This window comes from Lemur catta, chromosome 15 (genome assembly GCF_020740605.2).
Source record: "Lemur catta isolate mLemCat1 chromosome 15, mLemCat1.pri, whole genome shotgun sequence".
NCBI lineage: Eukaryota > Metazoa > Chordata > Mammalia > Primates > Lemuridae > Lemur > Lemur catta.
In genome coordinates, this window is record NC_059142.1 from 7,800,198 (window position 1) to 7,815,248 (window position 15,051).

At 44.0% G+C, this 15,051-nt stretch overlaps 1 protein-coding gene across 2 annotated transcripts in view; it reads right to left on the bottom strand.

The window, feature by feature from the left end:
* Positions 1 to 15,051, bottom strand: part of DNAH9 (dynein axonemal heavy chain 9) — a 313,352-nt gene that overhangs the window by 139,861 nt on the left and 158,440 nt on the right. Inside the window, exons 39-43 of one of the 2 annotated variants that reach the window (XM_045527160.1) lie at positions 14,786 to 14,951; positions 13,087 to 13,189; positions 12,275 to 12,514; positions 6,703 to 6,864; positions 3,155 to 3,351 (exon numbers count right to left, since the gene is read on the bottom strand). In XM_045527160.1, coding sequence (XP_045383116.1) covers positions 3,155 to 3,351; positions 6,703 to 6,864; positions 12,275 to 12,514; positions 13,087 to 13,189; positions 14,786 to 14,951 — 868 coding nt within the window. Of the gene's footprint in view, positions 1 to 3,154; positions 3,352 to 4,250; positions 4,296 to 6,702; positions 6,865 to 12,274; positions 12,515 to 13,086; positions 13,190 to 14,785; positions 14,952 to 15,051 lie in introns of those variants that run through there. The other variant, XM_045527159.1, reaches the window with a different exon arrangement.

The following is a 15,051-nucleotide window of genomic DNA, read 5'->3' on the forward strand; positions in this document are numbered from 1 at the left end:
TTCCAGTTATTTTGTCATTGCTAAATGTGGAAATTGTCCTCAGAGTCTGTTTATGAGCCTCAGAAGCAAAGCCAGTTTTCACAGCCAGGCCTTATTTTTTCCTAAAACCGACATTAGCCAGTTTGGTCACCCATGTTGGAAACTGCATTGACCAAATCACTTGCTATTCTCCCAAATTAAATTCACTCTTAAAGGACAAAGACTTGCCTCAATTCCAAGACTATGACAGAGGTGCTGGTACCTCTTAAAGAGGAGGGAAGATGCTGGAGCTTCACCAGGTTAGTCAGCAGGCTTTCTAACTCCTCATTTACTGAACCTGTACTGCGCACTGGGCATCGTCTAAGGGCCTAGGGTTTCAGCAGCAAGGAAGACAATGTGCTCAAGGAGCTTACGTTGGGTTGGGGGAGAGAAAAAGGCATATGAAGAAATGCATGGTGTGATGGTCTCGGGCACAGACTCCGGAGCCAGATGTGAGCATGTTTTGGCTCACCTGTTTATGACGTGTGTGATCTGAGGCAACCTCTCTGCTCTCTCTGGATCTCAATGCCCTCATTTATAACACAGGGATAATTATAGACCTCACCTTCTTCAGGGTTTTTGTGAAAACTAAATGCATCGGTATATGCAAAGCACTATGCACCAGGCCCACAGTGAGTTCTATGTCGAGCGTAGCTCTTACATGTCATATCAAAGCCACCTTCTCAGGGAGGCCTTCCTGACGACCCTACTTAAAATTGGGATCACCCCCAGCCTTTTCTACTCCCTTCCCTCTCTGTTTCCCTCTGCATAGGATGCACTAAGAGGTCTTACTGAGTACCTGCCAGGTTCCAGACAGTGCCCCGGGTATTGGGAACCTAGCAGTGAATTAAAACAAAGATCCCTGCACTCATACGAAGTATGTGTCAGGTGAATGGATGTATGCAAACCAGTAGATAGAGTGGTTAATCACGACAAATGCAGAGGTGTGCGTGGGAGCAGGGGGTGTCACGTAGCACAGGTGAGGATCTAGCAGTGACAACTGACATTAGCAAGAGGCCAGGCTGTGGTGATTGTGGTAAGAGCTACTTCGTTCAAGTGCTGAGAAGTGGGCAGAGGAGGGGATCAGAGGTGGGGAGGTAGGACAGGGATGGGCAACCCTTTTGCTGAGTTTTGTCATGAGCGGGAGCAGAGAAATGGGGGCAGTAGATGGAGAGAGATATAAGGGTCAAGGAATAGTTGATTACTTTTTGGTAAATGAAAACGTGGCAGGTTTGTGTCCTGGTGCATGTGATCCAGGAGTTAATGATGGGGGAGATGAAAGAATGGCGAGAGAAGAGGGAGGGGAGAGCGAGAGGGAAGAGGAGTAGGGGAGAGAAGGAGGGAAGATAATTAATTACATGAAGAATGAAGTCTCTGAGAAGGTGTGAGGAGATGGGGTTTGGGGCACACGCAGAGGGACTGGCCTTCGGTAGGAACAGGGCTGTTCCCTAACTGCAATAGCAGGGAAGGCAGGGTCGTGGGTGGGAGGCAAGGTGGGATATGCATAGGGTGTTAGAATTGATGACAAGGTGGTGTGATAATTCTCTTCTGGTCACTTTCATTATCTCCGTGAAAGAAGAGACATGCTCATTAACTGGGAATGAAGAAAGGGGAAGGTGGTTGGAAGTTTGAGAAGAAAGGAGAAATGTTTAATGTGCTATCACAAGACAGCAAGAGGAGCCAAGTGCCAGGGTAGTGGAGGATGATTTCTTGCAAGGTTGAGAGCCTATCTGATATTTGTGGCTGCAAATCTGAAACAAAAGTAGTCAACGTGGTCGGGGACTTCTTCAACAATGTGCAGCTGCTTAGGGGCAGGTGCAGAATAAGAAGATAGTGGGGTTTAACCACAGTGGGGTTTTGTCCCATGGATACAGAGACAGGAGAGTTTGGGGAGCTGGCACTGGGATGATGGAGTCTATGGTCGTTAAAAAGGAAAGTAAAGACATGGTGGGGGGAGGGATAAAGAGGTTGAGAAGGTGGTTGGTCCAGGGAAGGAAGTCTTGATGAAGTTTAGGAACAGCTGGAACAAAACTCCAGAGCAGGTGAGTGGAAAGGTGGAAGGTACATGCCAGAGAGTGCGGTGTCTGAAGCTGAGATTTCGGAGGTGGGCTCATGATTGCAGACTGCTATTCTAGGGTAGGGACGCGTGAGCGACAGCTGAGGTGGGGCCGAAGGAATGACCATGGGAGTCAAGGGGGCCAAGGAACAGAAGGACCTGCTGGACAGATGCCGGGAGTGAGTCAGGCGTGGGTGAGGAGAGGGAGGGCCCAGGTGCCAAGGCCACAGGTGGACAGTGTGGAGCGGCTGGAATTCAGCAGGGACAGTAACAAGGAGAGAGGAGTGCCAACGCTGTATTACTTGTGTTTAGAGAGAACTGGGGTCTGTGAAGGACAAGAGGAGAAAGGACTTGAGTGTGCCCTTGTGGTGGGGCTGGGGAGCGGGAAGACGCTCCCGTCTAGGGCCTGGGGCACAGAGGGTGGGGAAGGAAACACCACTTTCCCCAACGCAGGGGCCAGTCAGGTTTCAGGCAGAATCCGGCAGTGAAGGGAAGGTCGCAGTGAGGCAGATTTTGCAGCTGAAGACCATGAACTCCTCCCGGAAAGGTGGAAGAGTTTTGGAGGGTGGGCGGGGTGGGGGGGTACTGTGAGGAGCAGCACAGGGGACAGCACTGGTGGGAGCGCAAATTATCTGAGAGGCTGGTGATTACCCTCAGTGATCCTCTGGACAGCACCAACACTCAAAAGGATATTTAATTTTTGAAATAGTTTGCACTTGAACAAAAACACTGTATCTCGCTTTTTTAAAAAAACAATTTGTCCTTTGACCAGTAGGAGTGGTAGTGATGTGGGTCCCGAGCTGTTCTGGACCTCAAATCCTCCCTGGTGTCACCATGATCACACCCAGGGATACGAAGTGACAGACCGGGAAGTGAAGCCAGCTCTGCCCGAGCCAGCACTGTGCTGCCCCCTGGAGCCAGTGGCAGGAGCTGCAGCTGCTCTGCCTGCAGCCATCTCGCCCTTCATGGCGGAAGTGGAAGCTGCCTCCCTGGCTTTATGAAAGTGTCCTCAAATGACCAACTGAAACCCCTGTCATTGGGAAGAGGAAGCAGCTGGGGAGCAGCGAGATGCACACTTACACATGGCACATGGCATCCTCAAAGAGCACCAGGTCCATCACCGTGTTGACTTCATTGTGGTTCTCCAAGGCCTCCACCAGGGTCTGGGTCAAGAGTTCCCAGGATGGCACAGGCATGTACTTGGGCTCCCCAATACCATTTGCAAAGTGGCAATACATGTTCAGGCTCTGGGTCTGCTGCACGGTCTCTTCAATATCCTGGTGATGACACAGAGAAACAAGGACCCTCCTGACTGACTCCCGAGTTATGTTTTTCCTCTCTGCACTCTCCCTGAACACTGAGCATCAGTGCTACTTCCAAAACTTCCTCCTTTTTGAAAAGCTCTTATTAAGTGGATGTGTAACATTCCTTTACCAGCTCCATGAAGTCACAGATGACGTGTGTCATTCCTTGTGAGCTGAGAGTGGGAAATGGAAGGAGGGAAGTGGCCTCCTCACAAGCACTGTAAGAGTCCTCTGTGGTCACAGAGTGGATGGGACACGTGGGTGGATTTCCCTAAGCAGGTGCTCTTGCACCAGTGTTGGATGAAGGGAACCATGGCCCAGTGGCCTCATCTCCCCCATTCCCACAGATTTGGGACCCCAATCCACAGGAGTGTCCAAAAGCATCCTTTCCTGCTGGCTGTGAGACTGCACACCGTAGGAGGTTGTAAGCTCCAACTTCGCAGGTTCAGTCCAGAGAACTTGGTTTCTGAAGAATATGCTACTAACCGTCCTTAGGCAACTGGTTACTCAAACACTGGTAATCTTAAAACATTTACAGAAATCCTCATCCCCATTTATAAAACTTTCACAGGGGTTTGGGCTCACTGTGTGTCAAATCTCACACATAGGACAAACATTACCTTGTTGAATAAATACCTAGTATAACGACTCAATTAATTAAAAAGATATGGAGTCTCTGTCCCTTCACTACCAACGTAGCCTCAGAGTATTGAAGAGGCAACTAATTTTTAAATTTCATATTAGAGAAGACCAAAAGGAACTACTCACTTATCAAAACCCAGATACCTGAGACTTGAGGGAGGAGACAAGGTTATTGAGGAGGATAGTCCAAGAAAGATTAAGTTTTGTAAGACACAAGTAAGCAGTTATACCAGCACAAGCAGATGTTCCCCGCTGCCATTCTTTTCTCCCAAAGTTCAGACTGGAGTATCTACCTGGGGAAGAGGTAATCAGTGTACAATTCATGAGCAGGCATTGCCCAGGGCATACGTCACTGCTGGGTCAGCCTTGTGAGCTCATGAGACAAGATTCACCAAACCTCATATAGGGAAAGGGAGGATGACAATAACACTTACAGAGAACCAGGACTGCTACCTGGGTGCAAGAAGAAAGGACTGCAGAGTTAAATATCAAAAAATTATTATATTTCGAAGATGCTTTCAGGCCATAGAAAACTCTTAAACTATTACAGCTTTGCCAGAATAAATGCTCAGACACTTGGTTAAGATATAAATGCAATGCAGGACAGCTATTCTTGGTACTTTAGGAGAACTCACATGAGAAAGTAATGCGAGAATACATTTACCCGGGTAGAGAATGGACTAACATTCAGGGAATCGGTTCTGATGGCAGTCAATTGACACTAACGATCTAGCAGAGAAAGAACTAAAGTGTGGTTTTGAAACTCCTGGTCTACAAAGACTCTTTGATGAACAAAACAAGAAGTCTCCGATTTTGTGATCAGAGCCATGCCATGTTGAAAGGAGAGAGAAAATCAAGCAACTCAGGGAATCAAAGATTCCTTACTAGTGACACCTAATCACACAGGGCCATGAATCAGAGAACCTTAAGCTTTGAGTGGTGGAAACAGGATTATATTTCTTCTTTGGTGGAAATTTTGTGATTTTTCCTTGCTACCAATACCAAGGTTTGGTGTAGCCAAGGGTGCTTCAGGCTGGCATTTCAAATGTTGTCGGTGAAGGATAATGGCTGTGTTAATCACATCTGGGTCTACAATCAAAAGGATGTGCCTATACTATAGGGACCCACATAAAGACCTCTGTTTCAAAGGCTGAGATGTGGAGTCTATGTCTATTCACATCATTACTCTGAAGTGGTAGCTCAGACCCACTTCTGAAGACAATTAAAACTCATGTGCAGAGCCAACGATGACTGCATAATTGGCTAACTCTGCAATGCTCAGAGAAGGGCATCTAAGATGTGACAGTTCCAAATATCAGGTTCCATAAAAATGATGAGAGATATGGAAAGATTCAGGATGTCTGACATAGCAAAAACCAGACTCAAACCTGTTGCTTAAAATGCTATCCAAACATTCAAAAGGCTGCCATATAGGTTGGGATGGGCTGTGAACATCTTCAGAGGTAGAGCCAGGGTCTTATCAGGAAAAAATACAGAGCTAAACCAAACAAGGTGAGGATAGGGACAACAAAGTGCACTTAAACACAGGATTTGATTATTTCTAAGTTCAAGAGAGGACTGACAAGCAGTATGTATCGAAAATATGGGGCTTTGGTTAATAGAAGGCTCGGTGTTGGCTGTGGCATAATTTTGACGCTAAGTAATCTCCGGCTGTGTTAATGTATTAGTGCTTCCTGAGGCATATTCCATGGGCCATTCATTCTCTGAATTATAAATAGGTTTTATGAAGGGGAAAGAATTTTAGGGTCCAATACATTTGTGAAATGATATTTCAGTTAAGGTTATTCAAGATTTCAGGGCTTTAATGTCCTAACTGAATTCCAAGAGAGGAATAGAATATGAAGCACTTTGTCAACTCATTCCTCACAGACGCCTTCTTTCCAAGGAGTATCTGGCTGTTTAGCGGGACATATTTTGGGAAATATAGTAAGCAAACTAGTCTGTAAGAAGAGAGGAATGATGATCGTGCTTTTGGCCAGACCCCAGCTGGGTTATGTGATGGAGTCAGGCACCACAGTTTCAGCAGGGGTTGCTGATGTGAACCGCAGTCAAGACGAGGTCAGATTTCTGGTTTGAAACCAACCCATGGCAGAAACAGCTAAAAGGATAGCGGTTATTTGGCCTGGAGAAGAGAAGACTTGGGAAGAATAAGACAAATGGTACGAAAATATTCGAAAGTTTGTCATGTAGATGTAACATTAGTGGACAGGAAAATAACTTTTAAATCATTATTAGAATACATTTCTGGGCTTTAAAATTATTCCAAATGTTCCAAATTTCAAAATTATTCCAAATTTCTAATCACTAGCAGTTCCAAAACGACCACCTTGGGAAGATGAGATTGTGAATTCCCAAGGATGCCGGGACATCATCTGGCACAACCCATCTGGGAAACGCTACTGAGGGGACTCAGTGTTATCTTGGGACGTGGGTCAGATGATCTCTGTGGACCTTTCCAGTGCTGAGACTCTATGATTAATTTGTGTCTATTCTTGTTCCAGCATTTTTTTTTACCTGGGTAAAATAATGACAGCATTTCCTTCCTTACCTAATCTCTGATTTTTCCAAATTAATGAGCTAGATTTTATCATTTGGGTGATCATCTGTATAATTATCATTACTCTTCAAATACAAAAAAAAAATCCACAGGGCAATACTCACATTAAAAATTTTCTTGAGTACTTCTGTCTGGATTTTATCAAACAGCTCAAGGTCCTTTTCTTCTACCATCTTATCCCGATAAACTCGATTTGATTCATGCAGATAGAGTTTTACTAGGTCCTGTGTGGATTTCACACATTCCACCGAGGAGAAGAGAATGCCCTTCAAGTAGAACAGACAAAAAAAAAAATATTGAAAACAATTCAGAAGTACAACAGCTAGGAGAACTTTCTGGAGCATGTTGCCCATGCTGGGAGGACGCTGGGGGATGGTCTCATCACAAAGTACATCATTCTGGGGGCGGGAGGAGCGCTTAGAAAGCTGAGAGGGAGCTTGTGGAGAAAGATACAGGTATTGGAGGCAGACAGACCTGACCTCAAATGCTGTCACAGCCGCACAGCAACTATGTGACTTTGGGCAAGAAGTGTGACATCTCTGAACCACAGTGGGCTCACTTTCCAAACAGGAATAACAAAATTGACTTTCTGAAGTTGTCCAAATAATTCAAATTAATATGCCCATGAAACTAGTATTGCTCATCTCACACACTCAATACATTGAAATTATCCTTTTATGTTTGTCATAAAGAAACAACTGCAACAGCTGTAATTTATTGAAGGCAATTATGTGACTAGATGCTTTGCCAGGCAAAGCTCATTTAATCTTGATAGTGAGCCTATGAAATCATTTTCACTAGATCCTCTTTGTGTAATGTGGAGATTGGGATTCAGAAAGGCAGAAAACACACCCAGTATCAAACAGTAAGTTGCCTTACTTCAGAACCACAACATTTTGAAACCAGGTCTTCCTGACCTTAGTGCCTGGCATTTTAACCACTACGTTCAAATCACCACAATGAGGAGAGAGGTGGCTTCTCTGATATATTTCAATTTCACAAGTGCCATTTGGAAACTGATGTAGGTCTATGTAAAATCAGGACTACGACAAAGGGCTGGAATGAACCTTAGTAGGTCAGCAACCTGTTTAGGCATCTCCAGTTAGCTCCCCCTTCCTGTGCACCACAGGGGTGGCTCCAAATATTTTCCAATTGTTTCAAATTTCTCTGTCACTATTAGCCAATGTCCTGGCCTTCTTTTTTACTGAGAAATGGAGACCACTAATATTAGAGCTCAAAAACCTGGGCAAGTCCGAGAACTTCAAACTCATCTACATCTGTGTTTGCTTGCCTGGTTTTCCTTCTTGTCCTAGAGGAAAAGAGGTCATTTAATGGTTCTTCATTTGTCACTGCATAATGGTTAGATTTATCAGCATGGCATAAAGGTCTGGTCACAATGCAACTCCATTCTTCTTCCTCACTATTGCTCTTACCACAAACTCCCATAAAACCTAGACTCTAGTTTCACAAAATTCAAATTATTTTCTGAGGCTGCACACTTTCTGTGCCTTCATGCCTTTTGCTCTGCTTGCTATGCTCATAGTTCAAGATCTAGTTCAATTGAAACCTCTTGTTGAAGACAGCTCTTCCCTCCAGCAAGGCCTCCTGTAGGCCTTTGTATATAAATCTCCATTATAGAAGAATTATTAGTTTCTCAAATTATTAATTTTTGTGCAAGTTTGTTTCTTTCAGATCACGGGAAGTGTCTCAAAGGCATGGAGGTTTACAGACTTTATTTTGGTTGTGGTTTATTTTTATCATTGTATTACTTGTACCTCGGTTATAAGAGTTGCAGATAGTTTCTCAATGGAAACGGCAGAAAACACCATCCAAGTGCTGAAAGAAAGCAGCTACCAACCTAGAATTTCAAACCTCCCCTCAAAATCCTTAAGAAATAAATATATTTTTGGTCAAATAAAAACTAAGAGATACTCGTCTAGCAGATATGAACTAAAATAAATACTAAAAGGAGTTCTTCAGGCAGGATGAAAATGATTCTAGGTAGGGGAAAGAACAGAAATGTAGCAGGAATACAGAACAATGGAAAGGGTAATATATGGGTAAATCTAAATAAATGCTGATGCACATTACAAAAATATTAGTCCATGTGGGTTTTCAGTATACATAGAATTAAAATAAATAATAGTACAAAAGTTGAAGAGAGGCAAATTGTTCCCAGATCCTTGCATTGTACGGAAATTAATAAATGTACTAATTTATAAAAGGCAAAAGATAAAATGATGCATCTGGTAACCATTAGATGAATACTAAAAAGATGTATAATATGCTAAAATAAAATAAATAAAAACATACAATTAGTTCAATGGAATACAAGAAGTGAGAGGGATGGAAACAAAATAGGTAAGATATACTGAAAACTAATAACATAAATAACATAAATGAACTCAACACTGTTATTAAAAGACAATGATTGTCAGGCTGGATTTTAAAAAACCCAACTGTATGCTGCTTATAAGAGACATATTATACCTTAAATATACAAATATGGAAAATCTGAGCCTAAGAAAATGAAAACGATGTATCAGGAAGATATTGACTAAGAGAATATGGCGTGGTCATACTACTGTCAGACAAAGTTGACTTTAAAGCACTTTCATTTTTTTTTTTTTTGAGACAGAATCTTGCTTTGTTGCCCGGGCTAGAGTGAGTGCCGTGGCGTCAGCCTAGCTCATAGCAACCTCAAACTCCTGGGCTTAAGCGATCCTACTGCCTCAGCCTCCCAAGTAGCTGGAACTACAGGCATGCGCCACCATGCCCGGCTAATTTTTTTCTATATATATTTTAGTTGGCCAGATAATTTCTTTCTATTTTTAGTAGAGACAAGGTCTCACTCTTGCTCAGGCTGGTCTCGAACTCCTGACCTTGAGCGATCCACCCGCCTCGGCCTCCCAGAGTGCTAGGATTACAGGCGTGAGCCACCGCTCCCAGCCAGCACTTTCATTTTTAAAGACGAAGAAGTACATTTGATAAATAAGAAAAAGGTTGGTCCACTAGGAAAATATAATAAATCTAAATTTGTATGTACTTAATAACATAGCTTCAAAATATATAAAGTGAACATGACAGAAATTAAAAGAGAAATAGACATGTTCACAATCACAGTAGGAGATTTTACCATATCTTTCTCAGAAACCGATGGAATAAGCAGGTAAAAAACCTAATATGGAAAGAAATCTTAAGCAAAATGATTTACAAGTTTGTTCTCATTGAAATATTGATAAAACTACACTCAACATCATATCTTGGTCCATAGAGCAAATCGCAACAAATTTCAAAGGAGGAATACAATCATAGAGTATGTTTTCTGACAACAGTGAAATTAAGCTAGGCATTAATAAAAGAAAGATAGTTTCACCAGTAAATCCTTCCAACATTTAAGAAAAGTACAATACAATGTTTTACAAAATCTTCTAGAAAACAGCCTCTTGAGTAGCTGTAGGCTAATTGTTAATTTTTTTGTAGAGATAGGGTCTTGCTATGTTGCCCAGGCTGGTTCTGAACTCCTGGCCCCAAGTGATCCTCCCACCTTGGCTTCCCAAAGCACTAGGATTACAGGCATGAGCCACCGTGCCTGGACAACTTCCCCAAGTATTAATATTTTATGAGTACTTCATAATCTAAGACTACTAGAGAAAGGAAAATTGTAAGACAGTCTCATGAATGTAAAAATTATATAGAAAAAAATTAGCAAATTGAACCCAGGAAAATATAAAAAGCAATATAAAAAGCACAACCTGTAACCACCAAGCTGAGTTGACTATAGGTATTCAAGGTTGATCTAACATTTAAAAGTAATCAGTGTAACATACCACATTACCAGAATCAAGGAGGAAAAATGATATAATTCTTTCAACAGCAGTAGAAAAATCATTTGTTAAGTTTCAACACATATTCATGATTATGGCACCCACAAAAACCTATAGTAAGCATCTTATTTAATGACAAACTATTAAAAGCCTTTCCTTCTAAATTTAAGAATGCGACAAGATGTCCATCCCGAAGTGTTGTCACGAGTATTCAATTTCAGGTTGTATAGGTGACAAGGACACTGTCCAAGGCAGGGGCTAAGGCTGGGTTGCTTCTGGTAAAAGGATCTTCACTGACCCTTCTCCCTTTACTTACGAGCAGTGCAAATTTGATCAAACCACTTTACCTCCTTTTGATCATTAGGAAAATGCAGATAGTAACAGCCTGAGTCCATAAAGTTGTAGTGAGATTTAAGACCAGCCTAGATGTGTTCTTAGGTTTTATCATGCTGTGGGGCTCAGTTCCTCCACCTTCAGGGGAAGACTTCCCGGTGCATCGCTCTTGGGTCTCTGAACCAGGGTTTAGTAGGTTTCTGCTCCTTAAAACCAAGAGTCCCGGCTGGAACTAGCTGGCCCAATGTCCTCGGGATCTAGATATTTGCTCCCCAGAGTGGTATCTGCACAGGCAGTGCCCTGGGCAACTAATTCCAACTGTACGTGCTGCACCTGGAAGGTGATGTCACTTCCTGATCACTTCACTTTTACCTATGGGTGTGGGCTCTGCCTGGAGAAACAGGCATCCTTCTCTAAATAATAGCTCGGTGCTCTCTTGAGGAGGGGTCTCTCTGAAAAGGAGTTTCTGCAGATTCTTGTCCAGGACGGGGGGAGTTGTGGACTCTGCTACCTGAGGATGCTGTACCTGACCACAAGGAAGAAAGCCCCTGGGTTTGCTTAATTGCCCTCTGGAGGTTTTTTTTTTTTTTTTTTTTTTTTTTTTGAGGCATGGTCTCACTTTGTTGCCTGGGCATGAGGGCGGTGGCATGATTATGATCATAGCTCACTGCAAGTTCCAATTCCTGGGCTCAAGCCATCCCAGGTATAATAATACCTCAGCCTCCCAAGCATAATAGCTGGGACTACAGGCACGTACCACCATGCCCAGCTAATTTTTCTATTTTTTGTAGAGATAGGGTCTTGCTATGTTGCTCAGGCTGGTCTTGAACTCCTGACCTCAAGTAATCCTCCCATATGGGCCTCCCAAAGTGCTGGGATTACAGGCATGAGCCATCGCACATGGCGCCCTCTGGAGATTTTGATATTGATGGATCAAGCAACGGGCAGAGATAGGCCATTACTATTCCAATTAGCCATTGAAGCATCTGAAATGGATTTGGCCTAGAAATGAACCTTGAATTTTTAGGACTGAGGCCATCCCAGGGGCTGGCAGAGGGCATCTTAGGAATAGACAACATGCCTTCTCGAGGAATGAGAGCTATCTTGCATGGCCTGGGGTACATCCTTTTTCATCCCAAGAACAATAGGTGTACCTCCTGGGGATCCAAACTAGTTTTCTCTTTCTTTTGGGCCATTTTCCTTCCCAGGCATACTGGAATCATTATAGAACATTATGTCCAAGATGCAGAGCCTTCTTCAGCCCAAAGAAACCAACTCAGAAATGCATCCTGCTTACTGAGAAATAATTTAATTTTCAAATGAAACTGTTTTGTTGAGGTCCTTCCTCACAGAGCCCATGGCACTCTGTGGCCAATCTGTTTATGTTCATGATTCCATATGCATTGTGCCTCTGCCTTTGCCTAAGAGTTTTGAATTAACTACGTATGTTATTAATAATGGGAGCATCTGGATCATGACTCAGCCTTCTACAGTGTCTCAGAGCAGAGGAACTCACCTGGAAAATGTTGGCAAAATCTCTGAGGTTGAATATGTAGTGGAATTTGATTGCTGTGGGTAGGAAGGTGGTGGCGATTTTCTGGTGGAAGGCAAGGGCCAGACTGATGAGCGAGGGGATGGATTTCTGCAGGGACGCTGGGAAGTTTCCAAGCTTCAGATGGTGAGTCAGGATGGTGCTGTAGATGGAGGACAGGGCATCTGCTCCCGGGAAGGAGAGGACAAACACGCAGAAGTGACGCTGCACGGGGAGACAGAGGCATGCGGAGGAGGCATGAGCTACACACCCTTGATCACAGAGCAGAATTCACCTCTTCTGGATTTGGATAAAATAATGAAGAATCCTTATATGGCCTTCAGAGCTACATTTTGGTCACATTCCTCATGCTACACCAAAATTTAGGTTGAACCTAAAATGACTGGGGAAATAACGGGCTTTGGAACTTTGGTCAAAGACAGCAGCGTTGGGGAGCAGGGAGAGAGCTGGACTTGGGCTCGGAGAATCTGAGTCCAAATCTGAATTTGATACTGATTGTCCATATGATTTTGGAAGGTCATTTTGTCTCTATGAATTTCCCTTATCTGAAGAATGAGGGAGTTGATTCAGATGAACTCTATGACCTTTTCCACTTATAAAAGCTTTGCAACGCTGGGTCTAGGATTTTCTATTTCCTCTAGAAATGCAGGTGGACATTCTATCTGGTCTACCATTCTGAGAGGCTGTAAGGGGGAAAGTCCAATTATTACTTACAATCAGAGCCATCAGCTCTGGTTAGGTAGTATTAGGACCCAAGTACTATGGCTCCCCCATACCTGGAGCCGTGGGTTGATGGTGAAGCTGCCTGCAGTGGGGTTCATACAGGAAACATACTGTACATTCATGATCTCCTTCAGGGACAGCTTGTTCCGATCATACCTAGAACAGCCAGAAACCATGGGTGAAAAGTGTGTGAGTGCTTTGTCAAAGTGAGGTAGGATGAGCTCTAATGTTCAAGGGTTTGGGTAATAAAAAATAAAATCTAGATCCACTGGTAGAGATTGAGAGGAGACAAGAGCCTAGGACAAATTCCTGAGGGGCCCACTGGCTATGGAAATAGCACAGACAGAGACCACAAGGATGGACTAAAAGGTGGGAGAAACATCAGGGCACCCCAGGAGGCAAAGGAAGCCAGTATTTCCAAAAGAAGAGGGTGGGTGCCCACATCAAGGGCTGCAGAGAGAATAAGAAAGGTGGTGACCCAAAAGAGTCCCTTGGATTTTGCAATAATGATGCAGTTAGTAGTTTAGGAGGAATAAGGGGAATAGAAATCAAATCACAGTGGATTGAGGAATGAGTAGGAGATGAGGGAGTAGGGACGGAATAGAAATTTGGTTCCCTATGGAGAGTGAGACAGAACGGGAATTGGAAAATGATTGTCTTTAACACAGTGGAAGAAATTTATGCAGGTTTAAATGACATGAAGGAGCCAACGAAGAGATCGGAGGACCAATAATGAAGTGAGGACGTCAGGAGAGGGAGAACCAGGATGCTGGTGGGGATTGAGCTGTAGGTGACATGTAACAAGAGGACAGAGAAAGGGACCTGTGGGGGTGGGGAGGCAAGCAAGTTACATAGATCTGGAAGCAAGAATGGAGATGGCATCTGTGCTTTCTGACGCAGAGCTGTCAGCGGAGGTGGGGTGGGAAGTTTGAGGAGAAAGGAGATGGCATGAAATAGACATTTCTGAGAGTGGACATGTGGACAGACTAAGGCAATATGGCAAGAGTCTGCAGGAAGTTTCTACTTCCCAGTTAAGGTTTGTGACCACGAATCTAAAGTAAAACTTGACTCTGACTTTGCCCGGGAAGTTCTACTGCTCAAATGCTGGTGTGGAGACTAAGGATGGTTGCATGTGTCAGGCATCCAATAAAGACTTCAGGAAGGAAATGAAAGGCAAGGCAAGTTAGCCAATAATCTCTCTCTCTGAATTCTATCTCCCCACTCTTTCTCCGCAGCAGATTCCATGTGAGGTAGGAAGGTGAGCTGACATCTCGAATCAATGACTTACTTTTTTTTTTTTCTGGCAAGTTCAGACCATCTGCCATCAAAAGGCATGCTGTTGCAGGAGATACTACCAGACCCTGCCAGTGCAGACCCTGTGCACTCTACAGGGGGTCAGGTGTTAGTGTTGAAGCACCTCTCAGTGCAGTGGGGCGGAGTGGGGAGTGGTTAATTCTGCTTTGGAGCTTGGAGAAGACTTCGGGAGAAGTGACTTTTGAGATGAGTCTTAAAGAAAAAAGTGAGCTTTTTTCCCTAAGATGGGAGCTCAATACCTTCTCTGGCCAAGCTTTTCATGTGGATATCAATGCTCCCATCTGAAAGCACTGCAGGAAACAGAGAATAGCGTGGGGGCTTGGTGCACCACGCGGATTCTCATCTGGCACCAGAGCTAAGCTGGGGTTTGCAATTGCAGCAGGCTGGGCTTGGCCATCAGCCCTGCCTCAGGCTTTTCCCCTGGCCCGGTCCCCTCACCAGTGGCCGTAGTCCAGGTGCTGCCTGATGATGGTGTGGGGCTGCACTGTACCATAGGCATCCACCTCAGGCATGTTCATGTCATCAATGAAATAGACGAGCTTCTTGTTGCCTGGAGGGCCATAATTTCTGCCCGCCTTCTTTTCTAGAGGCTTCTCCAGGACACCTGAGGAGAGATCCAGGTAGTGAGGGAAGGAGGTTCGGACCTCACAGGGCAGTACTAAGACAGCACAGACATTGAGGTGCTGCCTGCATGTGTATGTGTG